The sequence below is a fragment of the Sminthopsis crassicaudata genome, chromosome 2 (genome assembly GCF_048593235.1).
Source record: "Sminthopsis crassicaudata isolate SCR6 chromosome 2, ASM4859323v1, whole genome shotgun sequence".
NCBI lineage: Eukaryota > Metazoa > Chordata > Mammalia > Dasyuromorphia > Dasyuridae > Sminthopsis > Sminthopsis crassicaudata.
In genome coordinates this window covers 457,415,265-457,438,257 of record NC_133618.1, presented here as the reverse complement: position 1 = coordinate 457,438,257, position 22,993 = coordinate 457,415,265, and the positions used below count along the sequence as shown (strand labels likewise).

The 22,993-nt window shown below is 35.7% G+C and overlaps 1 protein-coding gene across 1 annotated transcript in view; it reads left to right on the top strand.

The window, feature by feature from the left end:
• ASTN2 (astrotactin 2) overlaps positions 1 to 22,993 on the top strand; it is a 1,161,487-nt gene that overhangs the window by 184,394 nt on the left and 954,100 nt on the right. The window contains 1 exon segment of the mRNA XM_074292901.1: positions 7,469 to 7,656. Within this exon segment, the coding sequence (XP_074149002.1) occupies positions 7,469 to 7,656 (188 nt within the window).

Below are 22,993 nucleotides of genomic sequence, written 5' to 3'. Positions count from 1 at the left end.
TTGAATGTAGTCACCCTGCAAAGATAGTAGGAAGGTGTAGTGAGGAGCCTCAGGAGATTTTAGAAGTTTTCTTAACAGTTTCTCATGGCTTTTCGATCACCCAGCTCCCTCCATAAACCATCAAATTAACTCCTTTATTTCTTTTTAACTGGATATGTTAAACTACTTTGTTCCCATTGCCATCTGCCTACCCATATAGATTCCAGAAAAAAAGTATCTTTCCCTGACCACCTCCCCCCATGTGTCTTTTTTCATTTGGGATAAAATCTTCTTGAAGTGAGGGATTGTCTTTGCTTTTGTGTTGCATCACTATGTTTTAGTACAACGATTAATATATTAATATATTACAAGGACTTCATTGATTCATTGAGCTGGAGAGTCACATAGTCAGACCTCTGCTTTGAAATATCACTTTAGCATGTGGGGAAGAAAGTTTGGATAGTGAAAACACTTGAATCAGTTAGATCATTTGAAAGCACTTAAGAAATGTTTCCTGGCCAACTATTGCCATGGCCATGTGAAGTATGATGAAGATCTGAAGTAGGGTGTTTTCAGGGTAAGCATAAAGAAGGAAATAAATGTGAGAAATTCTGTGGAGGTAGAATCAATTATATTTGACAAATAATTTGGTATGGGGAAGGGAATAAGAGTGATGGTTGTTGTTTCTCTCTACCTCTTTTTATTATTTCTCAGACTCTTTCTAAGCATGTCTCATGACACATCTAAGGTGATATTATGTCTCATTCAAGTTCTCTTTATGAGGTTTCTTTGATCTTTTGCAAACCATCCATTGGAGAATCAACATGTTTTCCCAAATACCATATGTAATAGTTATCCATATAGGAGGTGTTACCAAGATGACTTAGTCTGAGCAAAATAGTTTATAATAAAAATAACTTTCAGAAATTAAATTAAAATATAAACTCCACAGATTAGGAGAAAAAAAAGCAGATGCATTAAAAAGAAAAGCATAATTGATTTTAGCAAGGAAAAGCAGCCATCCATTACAAATAAAGAAGCATATATCCTTGTCTAGAATTATTGATATAGTTTGAATCTTCTTGCTAGTCTTAGCATCATACAAACCTTGAATGTTAAAGCTGGTAGAGACCTTAGAACATAAAAAGTATTAGAAATAGAAGGGGCCTTGGAGGCCACCTATCCATATAATTGTATAAAATTTTAGACTCAGAGGATACCTTGGATAGGAAGTTTGAGGGGATTTGAGCTTGCTGAATATTTCAAGGATAGCCTACTGGGGAAAACAGTAAGAGTCAAAAAGGCCATCACTGTGTTCTTTATGATTTCAGTCAAACAAAGGATGGGGGTGGGAGTGAAGCAGAGACTGTAGTCAGCACAGAGCCGGAAGGCATGGAGTAACAATTCTCCAACTTTAATATCTGCTGTTTCATTTTATATTCATCATGTCAGCATAATCTGCTTTTATGGGAATCGTCTTGGTTCCCGACCAAATGCGTTTAGTCCCCCTTTGCTTCAAGTTTGATTGTAATATGACTTGAAGACTTCAATGAAATGTTTATATGTAACGAATGAAGAAATATAAAAGAGAAAATGCAATTGGAAAATCAATCAGCGGGAAATCTAGGTCTGGCCTTTCTCTTACATTCACTATCTCTTTGACCTTTTTTTTTTTTTTAAATGGATGAAGGGCTGGATTATCTGGACAAGGACCTCTGCTGCATTTCAGGAAGTTTCCTTGCTTTGGGGCCATTGGATATTTTTCTTTCTTTGAAAAAGAGTTTTTTTTTTTTTTTTTTCCATGCTGAAAAGAGAGTCCTGAGACATTGTGCTGATTCAATATTCACTATGTTCACAGTTGTTTACCTTTGACATTTGCCAGAACTGAATGTTTTCTAAAATGCAAACCTCAAGAAGATCCTTTCCTGACTCAACAGTTACCCTTTTGTTAACCTTATAATTCTGAGCTAGATTTTAAAAAAAAGGCCAATTTAATGTCTTTGCCATTAAATTACTATGAATAAATAATTTTCTATATATGGGCTACTGGGTACTTTCATATGTAAACAATAGGAGGAGGGCTTGAACTTCTCACTCAATAAGGTTCCTTCCAGATATAGATTTGGAAGTTTTATGTTTTATGTTCCATTAGTCTAAGTTCTAAAATTTCTTATACTCATCTTATAGAGCTAATTCCTAGGAAAAATAAGAATACCATTCCTAGGAATATTTGCTCTTAAAAAGGAGAATAAAGTAGGCAATGGCCACCAATTAACCTTGAGAGATGAGTCTCCATCAGGAAATAGCTGTCATAAGAAGGAGAGAGAGTGGGTGGGGTTGAATGAGCTGCATCCCTGTAGAAGTTGTTCATTACATACAAGGAATTTTACCATACCTCATATCACTTCGGTTGCTTTCTCCATCCATACACAGATGAGGATGGATGTGATGGGGAATTCTCACTCTCTGTTCCTCCACTCCCAGGGATCTGGAGTGGGAAACTGTTTAGGTCAATCCAGGGAGCATATTTCTGTCTGGGTCTGCCAAGCAGAGCAACTCCTGCCATTGCCTTGCATAGATTGATAGAATAATTAGCTGGGTGCTGAGCAAGGAAGTTTACCTTAATGGCCTAACCTTGCTTCTTGCTGGGACACAGCCTCAGGGCTTAGCACAGAACCAGGGCAATAGGGAGCTGATTGACTGGGGCCCTGAGTGAAGAGGAAAGCAGCTTATGTGAGGCCCACTGAACCTACAGAGCTGTGACCCTTTTAAAACACTTTTACAATCAGATGCAAAACATAGTTGGCAGGGGAATCATGGAGGCCTAGAATTTTAGAGTTAGAAGAGATCCTAGTCAAAATCAAAAACATAGAATATCAGAGTTGAAGGAAACCTAAGAATCAAGACTATAAAAGTCTAATGTGAAAGCTGGGGAGACCCTTCTATGTTGATGATCTGTGAGCTCATCAATATGGGTTATTTACTTCACAGGGAAGATTATAATCTATTCATGTTTTTTTTTAATCCTATATAATTCTTGTCTATACATCCTTGTTCTTATACCTGCTATGCTAGAGCCTTCATCTGGGTCTTTTCCATGGGTATCTCTATAGAACTTGAGATCTATTATTCTCTTTCTTCAAATGACTCACCCACCACCTTTTGGGGGAGCATTTACTTCTTCAGTGATATTTCTTGTTCTAATTTATGAACATGGATTGTCATAGGATATATGCTGTTCTGTGTTTGTGCCCATTGTGAATCTCTCTACTTAGTCCTATATGTCACACACACCTTAGAAGAATGAAAAATTCATAGTAATACAGCATTACTAGAAAAACATTTGTGTAAATATATATATATATATATATATTTACACATATGTATGAATATATAATTTATGTGTGTGTGTATTCTCCTTCCCTTCCCTCCAGGAAACACCTTATAATCAAACAATATTTAATTTCCCCAAAGTAATCCAGCCTGATTTTCTACCAATCCTATTTGTAGGATCATGTTTTTAGAGTAAGAAGTCACCTCAGAATGAAGAGGGGACTGGGAAGGATATAGATTTTGATATAATACCTACTATATGCCCAGCATTGTACAAAATGCTTTCCAAGTATTATTTCATTTGACCCAAGGTAACTCTTCAAGGTAGGCACTATTATAATCTCCATTTTACAGTTGAGAAAATTGAGGTAGAGATTAAATAACTGTTCAAGGTCATACAGCTGGTATCTGAGGCTATATTTGAACTCCAAGTATGACTCTAATTGACTATTTATCACATCATCCAACTGCCCTTAGAAAATATTGATTTCAAATCCTAGATAAAGAAATGAAGCCCAGAAAGGTAAAGTGTTTCACCCACATCACATGGATTCTAGGTATCTGGTAATGTGTTTTAGGTACCATATCCTTTTATTCCAAATCCACTGCTGTCTCCAATTGTAACTTTGAGACTATTAGCAGTATAAAGGACTTAGAAATCATCAGTTTCAACCTTTTTCTTTCCATTTTACAAATGGGGAAACTGATGGCCCAAGAATGTAACTGAGATAAGAAATGGTAATACTAAAATATGTAGGAAGATCTCCTGAATCTAAGGATGTTATTGTTATTGTTTCCCCACACATACCTATTAGGGAATCTTCTCTGCTGGGTAGGAAGATTAAATGTTGTCACTCCAAACTTAGAACTCAAGCATCTTAGATAAGTCACAAAAATCTCCTTGTGTTCTCATATCCTTAACATTAGATGAAATTATTTTCTACCTTCCTGAAATGGGAAGAATTTCCCTAAAAGGGAAAGATCAGAGTCCTCAATACCTTCTAGGAAGTTACTGTACAAATAAAACTTCATTAATGTAAAGATTAAAAGCTCTTGGCTAGGCGGTTAAGAAAATTTACTTCCATGTGGGATGGAGGCAGGAAGTCCTAACATAAACTTTGTTTCCACTACATTTTATTTTAGTTTTATTTAAGGCACATGCTAATAGAAAGAATTTTTATCAGCTAGATTTTCCTAGAACTGGAAGAGCCATAGAAATATTTTTGATATTGAATATCATTAACTTCATAATATTTTAATAAATTTATATAACTCATTAATCTCACATGATTTCATAAAGACCTTATAAGAAATACATAACTTTTTCCCCTGAGGCAATTGGAGTTAATTGACTTGCCCAGGGTCACACAGCTAGGAAGTGTTAAGTGTCTGAGATCAAATTTGACCTCAGGTCTTCCTGACTTCAGGGCTGATGCTCAATACATTGGGCCATCTAGCTGCCCCCACTGAGCAATACAAAAACTGATATCATAGAGTTAAAATGGAAAGACAGCTGACTCATTATACAGATGGGTAAATACTCCCATAGAAGGTAAATGACTTACCTAAGCTCACACAACTAACCAGTATATGAGGCAAGATTCAAAAGCAGATTTCTTAGCCTCTAGGGAAAATCTATAGTCAATAATTTTGTGAAGAGGAACTCATTTCATAATACACCTCTGGATATATTGATTATTATTGTGATTTTACCCATGTTTCTGCTACCTATTGGCTCTTTCACAGCTTCTATTATGCAGGTCTAAAATAATGTGGTTTAATTTTTTTCTTTCTGAACATGTAGTTTCTTACTCAAAAGATAATCAACTGAATACTTGTTTCTTGAATGCATTTCATTATTTAAATTTGGATCTTTTATTTTCAAATTTACTCCAATTCAAGTTAAAAATGTTGTCCTCAAAGTGGGTGCATCTCTAGAAGTACTAGTCAACAAACTTCTGTAAAGTTAAAATAAAATAAAATAAAACTACTCTGCCTGGGACTGTACTAAGCTTTATTTTGATTGTGAACTTGTAGTTGGTAGTTTTCTTTCAAAAATCTTTTTTAAGATAATAATGTATTCATTTTTTTTCTGGTAATGTAGGAAATTTAGAACAAAGAATGTTAGAACTGGTTAATATCTCTAGAATAAAGAATATTAAAATGTAGGTTGTTTTCTACCATAGTCCCACTCCAGTGTCTACTTGCAGCATAGATGTGACCCTTGTTTCATAGAGCTTTTGGCAGCAGAGAATAACTTCTAGTAAGAATGGTTTTGAGTCTCCTTGTCTGAAAATCAGTGTAATTAAATTTCAATGGGTTTCATACCAGGTGAGCTACAGGGTGATAGTAAAGGAAAGAGCTGTTGCTCTGGATTCACAGGTTTTATTGTTTGTTATTTGGTTGTTTAAAACATGTTCAACTCTTTGTAATCTCAATTGGGGGTTTCTTGGTAAAGATAACTAGAGTGGTTTATCATTTTTTTTCAGCTTATTTTACAGATGAGAAAATTGAGGTAAACAGTTGCTCAGGATTACATAAATAAGTGTGCCAGGCTGGATTTGAACTCAGATCTTCTTTACTCCAGGTCCTGTACTGTCTTTACTTAGCCAACTTAGATTCAAATCCTGTGTCAGTGTTTATTTGTTTGTTTGTTGTTGTTATTTTGTTTTTTTGTTTGTTTGTTTGTTTGTTTGTTTGTTTGTTTTCTGTCTATATATCTTTATTTGTCACTGAAAATTTGGGAGCTTTAATTTTCTCATGTGTAAAATGGCTGAGGAATATCAGATAACTTCTGAAATCCTTTTCAGTTCTGCATCTATTATCCTGTGATGCCTTTTTTATATTTTGTTTTGTTTGGATGATAAACATTTTCGAATAGTTTACCATGCTGAAGAGAGGCTATACTTTACATAGGTGAAAGGAATATCAATACCAATAAAATCACTGACCTTTTAGGTTTTGAATAAAAGGATTTTAGCTATAGAATGAACCTTAGGCATTATCTAGGGCACCCACCTCACTACTCATTTTGCAGGTAGAGAAACAGAAACAGAGAGAATAAATGACATTTCCAAAGAAAGCAAATGTGGTGATAGACTGACCTAGAATCCAGATTTAAGGAATGTCAACATATGACCCATACTTTCATTGATGATAATATTTTAATAGCCTATGAAGCTGTGCCAAAAGAATACTAATATCACAAATTAATACAATACTAAAGCATTTCTAAAAGAAATCTGGCAACCCCTAAAGTCAGAGATCTCTTAAATAGCAATTATTATTTTATATTTATGTTTCATTAAGATCCCATTCTATAAAACTATTCAAGCATTTTATTATTTTTACTCTTATTAATTTTTAGTACAATTAGGTCAATTGGAAGTGTTAAGAGTTTATATTTCAGATTCTGTTCTGCAATTTCCCATTTACAATGAAAAGAAGAATTTTGTGCAACTGTAATACTGATATTGAGAAAAATAAGGATAATAGCTCACCAAGTCTACTACTAAAAAATAAAACAAAACAACAAAAACAAAAACCCACCTTCTAAGTTAGATAAAAATTTGTTCATTTAATCACTTTATTTAATTTCTTAGGCTGTAAGTTCCCTTTGAACTCCTATTTTTCAGTTGTGTGAGCCAAGACTAGTCACTTGATCTTTTAGTATTTCATTTGTTTCATCTGTAAAACAGGGATTTAATTCTATAAACATTAAGTATGCACTATATACAGAATACTATGAGGAATGAAAAGTTGAAAGGACACATAGTCTCTGTCGTCACTGAGCTTATAGTTTAATTTTTGGTGCTCTAGTTCTATATACATCATGTTATTGTTGTGAGAAAATAAAGTTTTTTTTTTTTAAACTTTAAAGCCATATATAAATGTGAGCTAGTATTTTTATTACAATGGAACCAAGACTGAGGGAGAGAAAATGACTTATTAAAGATCACATAATTCAGTGCTCTACTTAGTTTCTTTTCATTATGCATATTCAACCTGAAAGGTGACTAAAGTCAATTTTACAGTCTAAACTTGGTGCCACAAAAAAAAAAAGCTGTTTATTATGCTACCTCCCTCACAATTGTCTTCAGAACACTGAATATGAGCCATCCAGTTAATCCAGCTACTTGCCTTTTGTCTCTTCTAGAAATGTCAGGAACAGCAGCGGACATTTCCTTGGTGCATTGGCGGCAGCAGTGGCTAGAAAATGGCACCCTCTATTTCCACGTCTCCATGGGCAGTGCTGGGCAGCTATCAAGGGCCACCCCTCCCACTCTCCAAGAGCCCTCAGAGATTGTAGATGAGCAGATGCACATCCTGCATATTTCTGTGATGGTGAGTGATTGGTGAAGAAAGGAAGAAAACCAGGAGTTAGTAAGTCAGAAGGCGTGTTGCCTTATTGGGAGGTAGAGTGGGGATATGGAACTTAGATGCTTATTGATGGTAAAATGACTTGACTCTTTGAGGGGATGTTAAAGGTCATATGATTTTCCTTATGTCAATGAGGCTGATATAGAGCCAGAAGTCATCGGTCCACATGGTAATAAACTAATGTATTTCATGTAGCAAATTGAAAATCTTTTAATGTCCTAGCTTTTGGGTTGTGATCAATGGAAAGATCTGTTTATTTTTTGATACATGTCCTGTTCACATTTTATTTTTTTTTCTTTTTTTTTATTATATATATATATATATATATATATTTTATAATATTATCCCTTGTATTCATTTTTCCAAATTACCCCCCCTCCCTCTATTCCCTCCCCCCGACGACAGGCAATACCATACATTTTACATGTGTTACAATATAGTCTAGGTACAATACATGTGTGTGAATATCATTTTCTTGTTGCACAATAAACCTTAGAATCCGAAGGTACATGCAACCTGGGCAGACAGATATTAGTGCTAACAATTTACATTCCCCTCCCAGTGTTTCTTCTCTGGGTGTAGCTACTTCTGTCCATCATTGATCAACTGGAAGTGAGTTGGATCTTCTTTATGTTGAAGATTTCCACTTCCATCAGAATACATCCTCATACAGTATTGTTGTTGAAGTGTACAGTGATCTTCTGGTTCTGCTCATTTCACTCAGCATCAGTTGATTTAAGTCTTTCCAGGCCTCTCTATATTCCTCCTGCTGGTCATTTCTTACCGAGCAATAATATTCCATAACCTTCATATACCACAATTTACCCAACCATTCTCCAACTGATGGACATCCATTCATCTTCCAGTTTCTAGCTACAACAAAAAGAGCTGCCACAAACATTTTGGCACATATATGTCTCTTTCCGCTCTTTAGTATTTCTTTGGGATATAATCCCAGTAGTAGCGCTGCTGGGTCAAAGGGTATGCACAGTTTGATAACTTTTTGGGCATAATTCCAGATTGCTCTCCAGAATGGCTGGATTCTTTCACAACTCCACCAGCAATGTATTAGTGTCCCAATTTCCCCACATCCCCTCCAACATTTGTCATTATTTGTTCCTGTCATCTTAGCCAATCTGACAGGTGTGTAGTGGTATCTCAGAGTGGTCTTAATTTGCATTTCTCTGATCAGTAGTGATTTGGAACACTCTTTCATGTGAGTGGATATAGTTTCAATTTCTTCCTCTGAGAATTGTCTGTTCATATCCTTTGACCATTTATCAATTGGAGAATGGTTCGGTTTCTTATAAATTATGGTCAGTTCTCTATATATTTTGGAAATGAGACCTTTGTCAGAACCTTTGTTTTTAAAAATATTTTCCCAATTTGTTACTTCCCTTCTAATCTTGTTTGCATTAGTATTATTTGTACAGAAACTTTTTAGTTTGATGTAATCAAAATCTTCTATTTTGTGATCAATAATGATCTCTAGTTCTCCTCTGGTCATAAATTCCTTCCTCCTCCACAAGTCTGAGAGGTAGATTATCCTCTGTTCCTCTAATTTATTTATTATCTCCCTCTTTATGCCTAAATCATGGACCCATTTTGATCTTATCTTGGTATATGGTGTTAAGTGTGGATCCATATCTAATTTCTGCCATACTAATTTCCAGTTTTCCCAACAGTTTTTTCCGAATAATGAATTTTTATCCCTAATGTTGGAATCTTTGGGTTTGTCAAAGATTAGATTGCTATAGATGTACCCTTTTTTGTCCTTTGTATCTAATCTGTTCCACTGATCTACCGGTCTATTTCTTAGCCAATACCAAATGGTTTTGGTGACTGCTGCTATATAATATAGCTTTAGATCAGGTACACTTACACCACCTTCCTCTGAGTTTTTTTTCATTAGTTCCCTTGCAATTCTTGACCTTTTATTCTTCCATATGAATTTTGTTGTTATTTTTTCTAGGTCATTAAAATAGTTTCTTGGGAGTCTGATTGGTATAGCACTAAATAAATAGATTAGTTTGGGGAGTATTGTCATCTTTATTATATTCGCTCGGCCTATCCAAGAGCACTGAATGTCTTTCCAATTATTTAAATCTGATTTTATTTTTGTGGCAAGTGTTTTGTAATTTTTCTCATATAATTCCTGACTTTTCTTTGGTAGATGGATTCCCAAATATTTTATACTCTCAACATTTGTTTGGAATGGAATTTCTCTTTGTATCTCTTGCTGTTGCATTTTGTTAGTGATATATAAAAATGCCGAGGATTTATGTGGATTTATTTTGTATCCTGCCACTTTGCTGAAATTTTGAATTATTTCTAGTAGCTTTTTAGCAGAGTCTTTGGGGTTCTCTAAGTATACCATCATGTCATCTGCAAAAAGTGATAGTTTAATTTCCTCATTTCCTACTCTAATTCCTTGAATCTCTTTCTCGGCTCTTATTGCCGAGGCTAGCGTTTCTAGTACTATATTGAATAGTAATGGTGATAGTGGGCAACCTTGTTTCACTCCTGATCTTACTGGGAAAGGTTGCAGTTTATTTCTATTGCATATTATGCTTACTGATGGTCTTAAATATATACTCCTGATTATTCTAAGGAATAATCCATTTATTCCTATACTCTCGAGAGTTTTTAGTAGGAATGGATGTTGGATTTTGTCAAATGCTTTTTCTGCATCTATTGAGATGATCATATGGTTCTTATTAATTTGATTATTAATATGGTCAATTATATTAATAGTTTTCCTAATATTAAACCAGCCCTGCATTCCTGGAATAAATCCTACTTGATCATAGTGTATTATCTTGGAGATGATTTTCTGAAGTCTTTTTGCTAATATCTTATTTAAGATTTTAGCATCAATATTCATTAAGGAGATTGGTCTATAATTTTCTTTCTCAGTTTTCGATCTACCAGGTTTAGGTATCAGTACCATGTCTGTGTCATAAAAGGAATTTGGTAGGACTCCTTCATCCCCTATTTTTTCAAATAATTTATATAACATTGGGGCTAATTGTTCTTTAAATGTTTGGTAGAATTCACATGTGAATCCATCTGGCCCTGGGGATTTTTTCCTGGGGAGTTGATTAATAGCTTGTTCTATTTCTTTTTCTGAAATGGGACTATTTAAGCAATTTATCTCCTCCTCTGTTAATCTAGGGAGCCTATATTTTTGGAGGAAGTCATCCATTTCACTTAAGTTATCAAATTTATTGGCATAAAGTTGGGCAAAGTAACTCCTTATTATTTCTCTAATTTCCTCTTCATTGGTGGAAAGATCCCCCTTTTCATTTGTAAGACAATCAATTTGATTTTCCTCTTTCTTTTTTTTGATCAAATTTACCAAAGGTTTATCTATTTTATTGGCTTTTTCATAAAACCAACTCTTGGTTTTATTTATTAATTCAATAGTTTTTTTACTTTCAATTTTATTGATTTCTCCTTTTAATTTTTGTATTTCGAGTTTAATTTTTGGTTGGGGGTTTATAATTTGGTCTTTTTCTAGCCTTTTAAGTTGTAAGCCCAATTCGTTAATCTTCTCTTTCTCAATTTTCTTCAAATAAGCCTCTAAAGATATAAAATTTCCCCTTATTACTGCTTTAGCTGCATCCCAAAGATTTTGATATGATGTCTCATCATTATCATTATCTTGGGTGAAATTGTTAATTGTTTCTATAATTTGCTCTTTCACCCAGTCATTCTTTAAGATGAGATTATTCAGTTTCCAATTACTTTTTGGTCTATTTACCCCTAACTTTTTACTGAATGTAGCTTTTATTGCATTGTGATCTGAGAAGAAGGCATTTATTATTTCTGCCTTCCTACATTTAATTTTGAGATCTTTATGTCCTAATATATGGTCAATTTTTGTATAGGATCCATGAACTGCTGAGAAGAAAGTATATTCCTTCCTATTGCCATTCAGTTTTCTCCAAAGGTCTATCATACCTAGTTTTTCTAATGTTCTATTTACTTTTTTAATTTCTTTCTTGTTTGTTTTGTGGTTTGATTTGTCTAAATCTGAGAGTGCAAGGTTGAGATCTCCCACTATTATAGTTTTACTGTCTATTTCTTCTTGCAGTTCTCTTAACTTTTCCTTTAGAAAGTTAGATGCTATACCACTTGGTGCATATATGTTTAGTATTGATATGGCTTCATTATTTATGCTACCTTTCAGCAGGATATAGTTTCCTTCCTTATCTTTTTTAACAAGATCTACTTCTGCTTTTGCTTGATCTGAGATAAGGATAGCTACCCCTGCTTTTTTGGCTTTACCTGAAGCATAATAGGCTCTGTTCCAACCTTTTACCTTTACTCTGTATGTATCTCCCTGCTTTAAGTGTATTTCCTGTAGGCAACATATTGTAGGGTTCTGCTTTTTGATCCAATCTGCTATCCGTCTCCGTTTGATGGGATCGTTCATCCCATTTACATTTACAGTTAAAATTACTAATTCTGTATTTCCTGCCATCGTATTATCCCCAGATTATGCTTTTTTCCCTTGACCCCCCTGATCCCCCTCCCCGATATTTAATTTACAGACCCCCCTTGTGACGCGCAACCCTCCCTCTTTTTTTTTTTTTTTTTTAGGATCCCTCCCCCCTCCCTCCAAGTCCCTTCACTTATTCTCCTTTTCCTTTTCCCTTTTCCTCTCCCCCCTTTTAATGAGGTGAGAGAAAAATTCTCTGAAAAACAAATATGTTAATTATTTACTCTTTGAGCCTCTTCTGATGAGAGTAAGATTCACACAATGATTCTCCCCCTCACTAAGTTCCCTCAGATATGGTGTATTTTCTATGTCTCTTCCTGGGATGTAGTTTCCCTCTTTTTATCACTCCTTCCCCTTTTTCTGAACCGACCTCCTTCCCTTTACTACACCCCCCTTTTTTTCTTTTATATCAGTAAAATCAAATTATCCTTGAGTATTTTTTATATACCCACAACAGAGTTACAGTTCTCAAGGGTTCTGTGTACCTTTTTCTGTTTCTCTTCAGTCTTGTGGATGTAGATCAAATTTTTTGTTTAAGTCTGGTTTTTTTCTTAGAAACATATAGAATTCCTCTGTTTCATTGAATGACCATCTTCTTCCATGGAAAAAGATGCTAAACTTAGCTGGGTAGTTCATTCTTGGTTGCAGTCCTTGATCTTTTGCCTTACGGAATATCAGGTTCCAGGCCCTTCTATCTTTTAATGTGGAGGCAGCCAGATCTTGGGTGACCCTTATTGTGGCACCTTGGTATTTAAATTGTTTTTTTCTAGCTGCTTGCAGGATTTTCTCCTTTGTGTGGTAATTCTGCAGCTTAGCCACAATATTCCGTGGTGTTCTTTTTTTAGGGTCTATTTCAGAAGGAGTTCGATGAATTCTTTCCACATCTACTTTCCCTTCTGTTTCTATTATCTCTGGACAGTTCTCTTTGATAATTTCCTGTAAAATAGAATCTAGGCTCTTTTTTTGGTCATAGTTTTCTGGAAGTCCAATAATCCGCAGATTATCTCTCCTAGATCTATTTTCCAGGTCTATAGATTTTCCCAGTAAGTATTTGACGTTGTTCTCCAGCTTCTCATTTTTTTTGTTTTGTTTGACTGATTCTTGGGTTCTCTGTGAATCATTCATTTCTATTTGTTCCATCCTGACTTTTAAGGAGTTATTTTCTTCTTTCACAGTTTTTAGTTCTTTTTGTAAATGCCCAATTTCGTTTTTAAATGAATTATTTTGCTCTATTGAATTTTTTTCCATTTCCCTAATTTTTTTTTTTTGAGAATTATTTTCTTTTTCCAATTCAGAAATTCTATTTTCTTGAGACTTTTTTATCTTTTCCAATTCAGAAATCCTACTTTCCTGTGTTTTTTTAACCTTTTCTAATTCACTAATTTTGTTTCCCTGCATCTCTTGTGAATTCTTTATTTTTTCCAACTCCAATTTCATAGCTTCCCTTTCCTTTCCCCATTTTTCTTCGATCTCCCTCAATTTTTTAAGAGCTTCTTCTAGGAGAGAGTTATGTGATGGGGGGCAGGAATCGTTCCCCTTTAGGTTGTTATCTGTTGATTCTCTGTTGTCAACTTCCTCGGGGTTGGATACCCGCTCTTTCTCTGTGTAGAAGGAATCTATAGTTTTAGCTTTTTTGCTCATATTTAAAAAAATGTTTTGGGGTCTGTCCCTGGGGTAGGAAATTATTTACTTCTTTACCAGCTTCCTCCCAGACTGGATGGATGCAGCGGCCCCTGCGCCGGAGCTAAGATAGAGCTCTGGGAGAGAGTTCCCCACCCCCTCCCTGGAAGTGCCTCAGAGGTGATTAGCACTACTGTGCTTTGAGGGCGTAGAATAGTGAAGACTGCAGGAAGCCCAGGCTATGTGTCCGGGTGGGGAGTGGATGTCTGCAGCAGGTGACGTGAGAAGCCCCTGTGCTCAAACTGGAAGTGTCTGCCAGAAACCGCGGTCCCTAGTTCAAAGGTTCCGCTTCTCTGGGACTTCCTGGAGCTGAGTTCCACTCCCTCCAGCTAAGCTAGGCAGTGTGTGTTGCCTTGGGCCGTATCCACCCACTTGTCAGTCTCTTAACTATTCTCAGGTGGTAGCTGAGGCCACACCCCCTGGTGCCGATTCTCTGCTGAGTCACCCCCAAGATCGGGGAAAATCTAATTTGAGTTTTAAAATATTTTGGCTTTCTCTTCTGAACTGCTAAATAATTAGCAGAGAAGAGCTAACAGCCTGTGCCAGATTCCTTTACCTCAGTGGCTTCTCTGATCCCAGAGCCCCTCCCAGCGCAATGGGCGCAGTGTGCCCCTACCCCACCGTCTGTGCTGGTCTTTCTTATTCCTCCCCTGAGAACTGACCTTTCCTGTTGAGACTCCAGATTCTCTTCAGCTGGTAAGTCGTGCTTCCAGTCCTTGTGGTATCTATCAGTCCTGAGCTAATTCTGAGACTTAATTTATCTAATTGGTTGTGAGGGAGTGAGGACGTTCACTGAGTCGTGTGTTTCTTCTCCGCCATCTTGGCTCCGCCCCCTGTTCACATTTTATAACAGGCCCTGGCAGTAGCCTTGGCTCTTTGATGGAATGTCATAAAATCAGAGAATATCAGAGATAGAAAGAAACTTAGAACACTTTAAATGCTAGATTAAAGAATATGGAATGGAAAGAACTTATAGTTAGGATATAAAATTCACAATATTGGTTCTGCAAAAAATTTAGAATATAGACTGTTAGACAATGGGATTTCAAAATTTAGAACATAGATTTAGAGCTTAGAAACAATCAATTCTAACCCCTTAATTTTACACATGGAAAAAAGTTGAGCATAGAGATGTTAAGTGGCTTTCTAAAGAGCAAAAGATTAATAAATATGAGGCAGAATTAGAATCCATTTCTTCTTGACAACAAATCTAATTCATTGTGCTTTTTAAGTTGAAAGGAACAAATTAGCTTTTTTCATCTTCACTGATCAATGAATTGCATCTTCCTTATTCTATCATTCTTTTCAGAAAATAGTGTTTCATAGATTGAGAGCTGGTTGTTTACCAAATTGATCTGAACTTGGATCAAAGCTTTCCTGACTATATTGCACTACGGATGAACAATTCAAGTTATAGAAAAGTTATATATGTTTGGAAGATATCTGATAATGCCGTTCTACATTTGCCAATATTTTTTCAAAATCAATCACAATTGACCATTGTCTCCCTTCTTCAAAACATGAAAACAAGGTACAGAGAGGTCAAGTAGTTTATTAAGGGCAGGAACCAAGATGTCCAGACTCCTTAACTTATGTTCTTGTATGATTCCTGCTCTTTCCTTTAAATCTTCTACATTCAAATGTTGAATTTTGGTCTGAAGCATGGGATATGTACATTCTCTTTTAAAAATACTCATTCCACAGCTAGACAGCAACTTTAATTTTGAATCTAAAGTATGCAGACCATATGAAGAAACATATTAATTTTTGTTATTTAAAAATATATGTGGTATTTTATATGTGAGTAGTATGTAGTATGCATGTCTATGTCTATGCCTAATTTTGTGCATAATATATTCAACAATTCCATGTATTTATATATATGAATACACATGTATATTCATACATATATGTGTATATTTTTATAACAAATGATATAATGAAGCTCTAAGTCAAATGAGAAAGCACATGTTACATAACATGAACATATAAATATATGTCACAATGAGTGCTGAACCATACAAAAAAACAAGTGAGTATCATGGTTGGTTGGTTTGTCTTTTCCAGATATAGACTAGATAAATGGGAGAGGGGAAAGGAGAGGAACAGAGATGTATGTTTTTTTTATTTTTCTGCCCTGATTCTGGGATTTCATCTTGGGAATCAGAGATGAAAACTGGAATTCAGCAGGAGCTTCCCATCTCTGATATTTATAGTTATTGATATTCTCTGAACTGGGTTAGTTAACTCTACAGAGTTAACAAAAAGGTGAAGCTGTGCTCTGGTACTTTCCTTCTGGAACTTTAAATATACCTTAGGCAGAGCACTAGACCAGGACTCAGGAAGACCTGAGTTCAAATGTTACTTACTGTGTCTCTGGAAAAGTGGATTAACCTCTATCTATCTCAGTTTTCTTATCTTTAAAATGGGATTGTTGTCAGGATTAGATGAGATAATATTTACCAAATACTTAGCACAAGTACTTATCATATGGCAGATGCTTAATAAGTGCTTCTTTTTTTTTTTTCTTTTCTCCTATTTCTGCTTTTTTTCAGTAACTTCTCTTCTATTCCCATCCTAACCCCTAAAGCCATAGTCTCCTCTCTCTCTGTCTTTGTCTGTCTCTCTCTCTCTCTCCTTTCCTCTCCTTTTCTCTTCTCTCTTTCCCTCCACTTCTCTCCTACTCCCTGTCTTTCTCTATTTCTCTTATCTAACCCTCCTCCTTTTTCCTTATCAGGATCTTTTACTACAATATATGTGCTTTCAATTGGCCTCCTTCATCAAAATTTACCTGTTCTATTTCTTACAATATGCCTGATTAGTATGATATAATGAAAATCAATATAATACAATATAGTAGAAGGAAAAGTGGACTGAAAGTCAACATGCAGAGGTTATTTCTAATCTTATTCTTGTAACTAACTTACCATGTGACTTTGGGCAATTTAGTTTTCTGAGTTTCCATTTCCTCATCTGAAAAATTATGGGCTTGTAATTAGATGGTTTCTAGGGTCCCTTCTAGCTCTAATATTCTATAGTCTAACGTTCTATGACTTTATTATTTATATCTCACATACTTATTAAAGGACTTGAGGCATCTTGCACTTAATTAAAGAGTGAAACATAACACGTTAGAATATAAAGCAGAATGAAAACCATCCAAAAAAAGCAGACGGAATAGATGTTTTCAGGCACCTAAAAATAGTTTCCAAATATCACTTCAGCTGATGAACCGATGTGATTACAGTCTTTGGGCAATGAATCCATTTCTAAATCAGGATAACTATATATGTTTTGTCAGGTTCCTCACCTTGGTAGAGTGATGGGAAGAGTGAGATACCACCCCTGACAAAACTCTGTTGGCTTTGACATTATCACTGTTGTTAATACTACAACTTTTGTCACATGACTGCCAAGATCAACTCAGTTAATGCCATACTGGATCAGTCTCCACTGTTGTTCCTTTCACCTTTGGTTCTACTACCACATGAAGAAAGTGAGTGCAGCTGTCATGGCCAGAGCAAACAATTGTCTGCAACTAGTTCAAGGTGCAATACTGGCCTCTCTTATTTCAGGGATACTGGCAGTTAACAAAAGTACCGAAGAGTAGTACTTCTAGGTTTGTCATTGTGAGAACTATTTGCTCTACTTCTGCTATAAGCTCTTTCTCTGGGAAGAAGGATGAATCACGGAATCAAGTGAAATCCATTTGATACGCAACATGATGGATTGTGTGTGGGGAGCTGCTGGTAGTGGAGATAGTCCTGTTACTTTTTAGTGGCTGTTTTTGGGTATTCCTGTGTTCCCAATTGGTTCCATGAATTGAGTGCTGTTTTTGTGTGAGTTTTTTTATTTTTTATTTTTTACTGTGTGACTTTGGATAAATCATCGAATTTCTCTTGACCTCAGTTTCTTTATTTATAAAATTCTAGATCCAAAGTTATAATCATTTGACTCATTTTATTATGTATTTTGATGGGTAAACCATATATGTTGACTGGACCAAGCCTTGGGTTATATATGAAAAACTGTTAAAAAAAAAAAAAAAAAAAAGTCAGTGTTAGCTTTGTCCTTAAAAAAAAAAAAACAAAAAAAAAACAACTCTTTAAGTTAAGAATGAAAGAATAAATTTAGAGCTAGGAATACCTTAGTTGCCATCTGGCCCAGTTCCCTCATTTTACAAATTAGAAAATTGAGATCAACAGGGGTTATTTGACTTCTCCCAGGACATGCAGATAAGCTTTACTTGAACCCAGGTCCTCTGACTCTTAATTCAGTGTTATATAGCTTGTAGCCCACTGCCTCTTTGTTCCTTGGGGCATTTTTGTGTTAGAGATTTCAGTATCTTGATAAGTGATGATCTGGGGAACAAGCTTGGAAATAAAAAGAGGAAAAACACTCTTTTCCTTTTGCCAGCAATACTATGTCTATATTCTTCTTTTAGGAACAGCTACCTAATTACTAGAAATATCCTAATAATTCTGGGCTGTTGGAGTAAAACCACAGTGGGTATTTAGGGTTTGTTAGTTTGACAATAGAGGACTTTTAAAGGCATTATTAATATCCAGAAAGCAGGAATCTGTTGCTTGATAAATTCTCCAAGTAATTTTAAGAAGTCAAGAGTTCAAATCCCATCATTTGATAAATGAGGAAATGGGAGGTAAAGAACAAGTGACCAGAACTGGATTATCAACTCTAGGCCCCAGACTCATAGTCTAACATGCTTTGTCCTATAAAGTCCTTCAATCCTATGTATGATGCTCTAGAAGATCTAGAGGAAGGTCTCCATCAACTTGGATGGACCATCTATGGAGATTTCAGGGCAGAGAAAAAAATTCATGAACAAGACTGGATAAAAAGACATGGGTGGGTTGTAATCTGATGGAGGGAAATTTGCATTCTTGAGGTCATTTGTTATTGAAGAAAATGCTTTTTAAAATCCCATCTTCTGGAATCTCTTACCTTGTAACCCCAGGCAAGTCATTCCCCTTTTCTTAGCCATAATTACTTCACTTATAAAATGGAAAGGATGATACTTGAACCACTTGCTTCTCAGAATTGAAAATCTTTGGCAAATCTCAGAGTACTATATAAAGGTAGATATGTAAATTTGTAAATTTTTGTGTGACAGATAGACAGCAGTTCAAGGTTAAAACTCTAAAGAACAATGGAAGGATGAATTAAGGGGTATTACAATCAGAATGGGCTGGGATAAAGGATAAAGGGCATAGATACTTGCCTGCAGAGGGGGAATCTAACTGTGGCCAGAAAACAGTTTCTAAAAGCTGTTAAGTCCCCTGAAGGCACAGTGGTTGGGAGAAAAGAAATGCTGCAGTGCAGACCCAAATGGAAGGGATGGGGAAATGAGAAGACAGGGGAGCTCTGGAGATGCTGCAGTGCAGAGCTAAGGAAGGGAGCAAAGTCTGTATGTATGTACACAGACGTGCATAGGCAGTTGTTAAAAAGAGAAAAGACTGGTAGGGCTCAATTCATCTTACCTGCAAGCATCCTCTTCTCCTTTTCCTAATAGCTTGCTTGGCTCATCTCTTTTATATATACCTTTTCATAGAGATTGTCTTGGGAGTTATGTGTATATTAATTGTATGGGGAGAGAGACAGAAAGAGACATATTAAGAGAGAGAGAGAGAGAGAGAGAGAGAGAGAGAGAGAGAGAGAGAGAGAGAGAGAGAGAGAGATTAATTGATTGATTGATTGGTTTGTTGGTTGGTGGTTCTCCTTTTTGGAAAGAATCCCAGACAGGGCCCACCATTTGTAATATCACAATATCAGTAAAGTTAATTCTTATAATTTAGCCTTTCATACTATCTTCATAGACCCTTGAATTTTCTAATCCTCCAAATTCACCTCTATCCTATCTGGTCACTCAGTTGCCTCAGTTCTTCCATATCAAGGAGAAATAGGATCTGATAAACTCATCCCAATAATATTGCCAGTATGTAGTATATTCCTTGAGGGATTTGTGATTAAAGAAAAAAGATTAAAGTTTTTGCTCCAAAAAAGCCTTTCTCTGATACTTCTTCATGTAATAAAGAAAGTCTTAGATTCCTGAAGTCTACAATGCACAAGCATTGGCAGCCTTACCAGTTCAAAAGACTTTAAATTCAAAATCAGTGATGGATTGCATGTCTACTATCCAAGTACATTCTAGCATGGTCTGGGAGGGGAAAGATTTTTGAATGAAGCAATTCATGAAGATTTTGTACTAAATTGCCAAGGGGTGGTCATCTACATCAGTAGATAGAACTATCGTCTACATTAATGGAATCATTGATGCTTGAAGTATTGATGTCAAAATGTTGAAGCCTTCTAGGTAGACAGTGTAAGTATCTTATCTCTATTTTTAGATGTGAAAATAGGCTCAAGGAAGTTCAAGAACTAAGGAAATTACACATGGTTTTAACAGTTTTATTAGAGCCTCAACTTGAAAGAAAGCTGCAGGCTGAGGCAGTTTTTGAGGCATGATGTTAATACATGAGAGATATTTTGGAGTGACACCCTGGTGTCCAGTCTAACAATACCATGATAATGAGCTCTTATAGGGCATAAAGCAAGGCTTGTCTGGTACTATATATTTGTAAGTGTCAGAGCTGGAACTTGATGATCACTCTCTCCCAGCTCTGCTCCTTTATTGTCCAGACTTTACCAACATGCCTCGACTGCTCTGTCATCCTAGAAGATCCATATGTCTTTGTGTCCCTATCCTCACTTTGGTGCATTCTTACTAAAATGACCATTTGGAAGAAGGATACAGACCAACCATTGTGCACTATTCTTCCAAATCTTCAATTCCAAGTGCGTTATCTGCTTGACATAGATCTCATTAATAGATGAAGACCTGGAGTGAAGGGGGATTACCCTGAAGCAAAGAGATAAAAGCCAATGTACAAGAACTAGGAAATAAGACAAGAGCAAAAAGAAACCAAAGGTAACTCAGACCATAGGATCTTCACATTCCCTCTGGTTTGGAAGATTGATCTATTGGCTAAGGATACAGAGGGAATCAGTCTAGAGTCAGGAAGACTTGAGTTCCATTTTAGCCTTCAAAACGTATTAGTTATGTGACTCTGGACAAGTCACTTGACTTGTTTGCCTCATCTGTATGTAATATTAGACTAGTACTAGCATATAGGATTGCTCACTCTCTTGGAAACACAAGGTTTTGTAAAGGAGAATGTTGAAAACTATTTTGGAAAGATAAAAAAAAATGTATTGAATGAAAAAAAAAAAGAATAGTAGTAGCACCTACCCCACAGTGTTGTGAAAATAACATGAAATAATATTTTTGAAAGATTTTTGCAAGCATTAAGGCTTATTGTTATTATTATTGTTACATATGATATATATCAAGTGGTTTTAAGGGTTACAAAGTGATGCAAATACAGTATCCTTTAATGCTCACACCAACACTGTGAGATATGTCCTGACAATTATTATTATCCTGTTGCAGATGAAGTAAATGAAGTTGAGAGGAGTATAATAAATGACCCAAGGCTGGCAAAGCCCATTACTCAGAAGAATCAGCATTCAAACTTAGCTCTTTGGACTCTAAAGTTCAGCTAATCCTTTCATTATACAGTTGCCTTAGCAATTATGATGCTTTCATTCCTCTTGGACATGCATACTTGGAGACAAAGATTCACTGGATTGTGATAAGCTTTCAGGGAAAGGTGTATGCTGCAATATAGGTGCTGCATGTATGTCACTGTAGTAATCATCCCTTATGTAAAGTCATGAAAACAGTCTAACAATTACTCAATTCCAACTTTGGCTGCTAATGCTCCCCTGCTCAAGGGCATCTTTAATAGCAAAATAATACTTGCGTGTGTATGTTTTTTTTTCCCCTCCTTCTGTTTTTTCCTAATCTCTCCCCAATGAGACATAACATTAATTACCACAGTTAACAAAAATTCCGTCTTCACTACTGCTGACACCCTCTTCATCTTGGCCCTAGCTTTCCAGAGTCATCTCCCCAGTGGAAAGCTTTAAAAAATATATATATATGCAAATTTGTTATTTTACTTATTTACTTCCCCTCTCCTTTTTTTTTTTTTTTAACACTGTCACAAGTTGAAAAGAATCAATATTTTGTGTGTGTGTGCATGCATGCACTGTTTTCATAATCTAACTGTCATTTAGGGCTAATTGTGTTGTTTCCTCTTGTGTGGAAGTAAATCTTATCTGTTTTGGATTAAAATTCAATGAAGGTCATAGCAGCTCGAAAACTTACCAGGCTGCTGCAATTAATGTTCGTTTGGCTTTGATAAATTGGAATGCTCCCCACAATAGGACTGGAGTGGATTTCCGAAGCCATAATTCTTCCATTAACTCAATGATTCCTCACATGATGGAGGGCCTTGTCGCTGTTCTGTTTGTCATCTGTCACTTCAAGGATCCAGGCATATGCCTGATATGATTTATCATGATTATGGAGCCTGCTTGTGTCAAAACATTTAAAACTGCTAATTATTCTTGCCCCTGTAAATTGCTGAATTAAACAAAATGTGAGGTTGTTTTTCCTCCCCTCACCCACTCCTAAACCCTATGGTTCCATTATCTAGGCTATTATAAATTCCTTCCAGGGGCTATGTGGAAATGCTTACTTTGAGAACCATGCTTAATTATTCACTTGCTCATTCAATACACACTTATTGGGCATCTATTGCATGATCAACCTTGTGTCTAGTCACTGTTGGGAAACACAGAAGTGATGTAGATAGATGAATGAAAGAGTACCGATCGTGGAGACATCAGTCCCAATTCCTACCCTTAAAGCCTATGAAGCCTCTTGAGCAAGTAGTCTCACCTCTTTTGTATTTCACTTGTTTGTAAAATAGCCATAATGACAATGATGTATCTTACCTCATAGGATGTCGTTAAGAATGAAATAGAATAGACAAGATGGCTACAGTAATAGGCTTGAGTTTAGAAAGGCAAATATAAATCCTGACTCTCATACTTTCTAACTATAGAATCATTGACAAATCACTTAACTAATCTGAGTTTCAGCTTCCATATTTGTAAACTAGATATATTAATAACTTTAATTCCTATGTCAGAGGCTTGTTATGGGGCTTAAATGAAATAAATGTAAACTAC